This window comes from Lates calcarifer, unplaced genomic scaffold (assembly GCF_001640805.2).
Source record: "Lates calcarifer isolate ASB-BC8 unplaced genomic scaffold, TLL_Latcal_v3 _unitig_2006_quiver_642, whole genome shotgun sequence".
Classification (NCBI taxonomy): Eukaryota; Metazoa; Chordata; class Actinopteri; family Centropomidae; genus Lates; species Lates calcarifer.
The window spans coordinates 151,287-155,727 of record NW_026115916.1 but is presented as its reverse complement, the minus strand read 5'-3'; the positions used below and the strand labels follow the sequence as shown (position 1 = coordinate 155,727).

General features: G+C 44.3%; 1 protein-coding gene across 2 annotated transcripts; it reads left to right on the top strand.

Moving 5' to 3' along the window:
- Positions 1 to 1,270: 1,270 nt before the first annotated feature.
- On the top strand, positions 1,271 to 4,358 carry LOC108891600 (HAUS augmin-like complex subunit 2). 2 transcript variants are annotated; one of them, XM_018688790.2, is made up of 7 exons: positions 1,271 to 1,429; positions 2,563 to 2,649; positions 2,756 to 2,854; positions 3,008 to 3,077; positions 3,292 to 3,424; positions 3,801 to 3,909; positions 4,129 to 4,358. In XM_018688790.2, exons 2-7 carry the CDS (start codon positions 2,563 to 2,565, stop codon positions 4,240 to 4,242), a joined length of 612 nt encoding a protein of 203 aa, XP_018544306.1. In that variant the 5' UTR covers positions 1,271 to 1,429; the 3' UTR covers positions 4,243 to 4,358. The 2 variants fall into 2 exon arrangements, with proteins under 2 accessions (XP_018544306.1, XP_018544307.1); XM_018688791.2 differs by having other exon boundaries at positions 1,307 to 1,429; positions 2,540 to 2,649.
- The last annotated feature ends 83 nt before the right edge of the window (positions 4,359 to 4,441 follow it).

Here is a 4,441-nt window from a genome sequence, read left to right as displayed (position 1 = left end):
TTCCATGTTTGTATTTTGAACAGAACTTGAAGCTGATTGGTTGATCAGAGTCAGCTGTCATTAACTCTTAGATAGCTTCACCTGTGCAGAGAGAACACCCACCTGTCTGTGTCGTCTCTTGACTGACTTTTTCATGATTGTCCTCAGAGTCGCCACAAAAACCTGTTTTAACCAAAAACCTGAGACTTTGTCTTTAAAGATTCGTCTGATTCAGTTTGAACAACATTTCATTTTGTTTTATCTCAGTGTTTGAAGCTGCACTGTTATAAAACACTGAACACATTCATCACATCAGTGGAGCTAAACTTTAACATTAACACTTTAACACAGACTGTCTGTCAGTCAGTCTGTCTGTACACCTGCAGCTCAGTTTACAGACTCTGTTCAAACCCCTTTCAGAACCTGATGAATTCATTTTTCTTCAACACAACATGAAAGAAATCTGAGTGTTGTTTAGCAGCAGGAGTCACTGTGAATGATGAAGAGTTCTGGAGGCTGAAGTTCATTTTACACCAAGGGTGAACTGATGTGATCAGGTGTGTGTGTGCGTGTGTGTGTGTGAAAACTACAGACCAAAACATGCAGCATTAATGATGGAAATATGAATGTGAACCACTTTATAGAAGGTTTCTATTTGATCCAGGTTCAGTTTCCACTGAGGCTGAAATACTGTTAACATGAAGTTCATACTGAACATAACAGCATTACATTCATACATATACAGCCTGAGTGTTCCAGGCAGAACATCATTAACAGGAACAGCTCATTCTCAGACATGTGACCCACGTGTTGACTGTAATCCAAGTATCTGATAATGATCACATATGTTCTGTGTCCTTCCATCTCATATTACAGATGAAGAATCCAGAGAACATGTGACCAGTCTCTCTGTCTTTGTTGGTTTGACATTGTGTCGTTAGAGTCTCTTTAAATTCCTCTAAACCCACTGAATTAACGTGCGCTCTTCATCTGAGAGATACGGTGCACGCCCCTTTAATCAACACGCACTAACTCTGATTAAGTTCACACCGACTCAACTGACCCACATCTGAACCACCGTCGTACCGTTTAACACAGATCGAGGCAGTCAGGGTTTGTCAACCCCGACTTTACCTGAGAACCTGAGTTAAACCAGAGGAGGTTCAACTCTCTCTGTAGTATAGGCCTCTGGTCACGTGAGCAGGTGAGCTGTTATAATAATATGAAACCTGTCAGGTGTTTATGATCAGACTGTCGGAGTAAACACACCTCTGTCCTGAGGAGGGCGGTAACGAGCCGCGGAGCTGCAGAATTAATCAGCCGAAGAAGAAGAAGAAAAAAAAAAGAAGAAGAAGAAGAAGAAGAAGAAGAAGGAAATACAAACCGTCTGGCGGGCTCTGATCAGCTGGAGCCGTTTATGGATATTAGAGACGTTTCTTCGGTTTAAACGGTAAGAAACAAACACGGAGCTGTTTAAGAGTGTTCACCGGACAGAGGCCTGTACTACGAAGCGAGGTTACTGTCTTATCAGAGTAACTTCAGGAGTAACTTGGTGACGTCAGGTGTAACTTCCTGATTAACCTGTACTATGAAAGGTGGACAGGTTTTACCTGAGGTCTGTTGCCATGGTGATTTACGCTGCATCTCTAAACTGCTCTGAGCAGTTTATGTTCGTGGTTAACTCGGTGTTACAGGTGTTACTTCTACCTAAGCTCCGCCCCACAGGTGGAACAACCAATCAATATTGACACAACGACTGAGAGAGGCTGACTCTGCAGGACGGGGGTTGTCTAAAGACCGTCAGCCCCCCCCCCCCCCAAAAAAAAAAAAAAAAAGAAAGAAAAAAGTAGTGGATGGTAGAGATATGTGGACCAATAAATGTTTTTTTTAGTGCTCCATATTTTCCATTTTCAATTTCAGTTACTGTTAATATGAAGTTCATACTGAACATAACAGCATTACATTCATACATATACAGCCTGAGTGTTCCAGGCAGAACATCATTAACAGGAACAGCTCAGAATGAAGAATCCAGAGAACATGTGACCAGTCTCTCTGTCTTTGTTGGTTTGACATTGTGTCGTTAGAGTCTCTTTAAATTCCTCTAAACCCACTGAATTAACGTGCGCTCTTCATCTGAGAGATACGGTGCACGCCCCTTTAATCAACACGCACTAACTCTGATTAAGTTCACACCGACTCAACTGACCCACATCTGAACCACCGTCGTACCGTTTAACACAGATCGAGGCAGTCAGGGTTTGTCAACCCCGACTTTACCTGAGAACCTGAGTTAAACCAGAGGAGGTTCAACTCTCTCTGTAGTATAGGCCTCTGGTACACAACAGGTACATAACAGGTACACAGATAAACAACAACAGCTAACGGAGTCAAACAGTTACCATCAGAGAATAAAGCAGGATGTTTTCAGCGGCTTCTCTTCAGTTTATCTGAAATTCGAATTAAATCCTGTTTGAATCCAGACTGACTGTTTCCACAGAGACTCATTTGATCAACAATTAACCTGAACCTGTAGTTTATCTGTGTGTTTGTGTTTCAGTCTGTAGTTTGTCTGTGTTTCAGATGCATCAGTGGGATCTGTCTCCGTTCTCAGTGACTCCAGCTGCAGCTCTGTTGTCCAGATGTGTTTCTGGAGGAGTTGTGTCTCAGGTCTGATGTTTTTTTTTTCTCACTGGGTTTAAACACAAAGGTTGTTCAGTGTTTGTTCACAGACTGACTCTCACCTGCCTCCTCCTCTGTCTCTACCTGTCCTCAGGAAGACATAGACTCCGCCTCCTCCAGGCTGTGCCCCGCCTTCTCCTCTCACCTGCAGGAAACTGAGCAGCGAGTCAGAAGGCTTAGACAGCTGGATGAGGTATCCTTCAGTCTGATGTCACATCCTGTTTGTCTGTAGGCCTGGAATACCCTGGAAGAACTCCTTTTCCAGGCCTTGAAATTATAGATGTCAGTCAGATTTTAAAAACCTGCAGTTTATCAGTGTTGATATTTACAGATGTTTTCTGTTTAGCTGCAGCTGCAGGTGGAGCTGCTGCAGGTGGAGAAGGAGAGCGCTGACATCACACACACATTTCACCTCAGTGAGTGTTTGGTCCTGGTCCTGGTTCTGTGTCAGGGAGAGGTTGAATGAGTGTGTATGAATTAACTACAAACATGGGGGATGAAGCCAGTCCACAGCTGGATCAGTAATAACTGAAATGATTATTGATGAATGAATCATTAATGAAGCTCTGACCCATCAGGATTTAATGATTGATCTCTGATTATTGATCTCTGATTCCTCCCTCTCTGTAGCTCAGAGGTTCCAGATGTTGCAGATGTTTTGTGGTCACCTGCAGGACCTCCTGAAGGATCAGAACAGCCTGAGACAGAGACTCATGAGACCGCTGGGTCGCACCAACCTGCCCGTCCAGGCTCACCTGCATAGGTATGTATAGGTAAAGTGTCTGTTGTTAATCCACAGAAACAACTACAGGAGAAAAAAGATCAGTTTAATCAGATTAAAAATTTGATCTGTATCCAGAGGATCCACCACAGAGACCAGGTTCAGGTGTGGTTTTATGAGTAGCAGGGAACAGTATCCAGTCCTGGCTGCAGGTCCGGTCCGACACACACCGGGTTCATGTTCAGCAGTGATCGCAGTTCCTGAACAAAGAATACATAGATCAAAAAGAGTCTCAAAACAGTCCTGGACCAGGATCTGTTCAGACAGAAAACCTTACAACACACTGACTGTGACTGATCCTGGGTCAGACCAAAACCAAACCTGGTCCAGGAAAACAGCTGGTCTGTGTGTGTTTCAGGTCTGTGGTGGAGGTTGTGAAGATGCTGCTGGACTTCATAGAGACCCTGGAGGAGAAGCTGGACTCAGTCCAGAGTTGCACGACCACCAGAGACAGGATCAGTCAGCTGGTCAGTTCCACAACGTCTGTTCACCATCAAAATAAAAACCTGAGCAACAAACATGAACCTCTACACACTGTCCTGGTCCTGGTCTGGATCACTCAGGACCTGTTTGATGATGTCACAGTCAACACTGACATTCATTGGTGCAAAGAAAGTGACTGAGATCAAACTGATCAATAATCAATAATCAGTCTCTCTCTCTCTCTCTCTCTCTCTCTCTCTCAGAACACCTCTCTCGCCCAGCTCTTATCTCAGGTGGCAGAGGTTCAGAGTTTGTCCAATCAGGTTCTTCAGTGGAGGGAGGTGGGGAGCAGCCTTCTGGCCGAGAGCTCTACCTGACCACCCCCCCGACAGGACGCCGTCTCATTGGACAAACAGGAAGCTGTTCGTCGTCAAACCTTCATCGTGTGTTTTATTCGTTTAGTTTTTCTGTAATAAAGTCAGATTTTACTGAACCTTCGGCAGCGTCGTGTTTCCTGTCGTCAGTTCAGATTCACAGAGAATCAGTCAGTGTGCAGATGAATGGAGATGTGCAGTG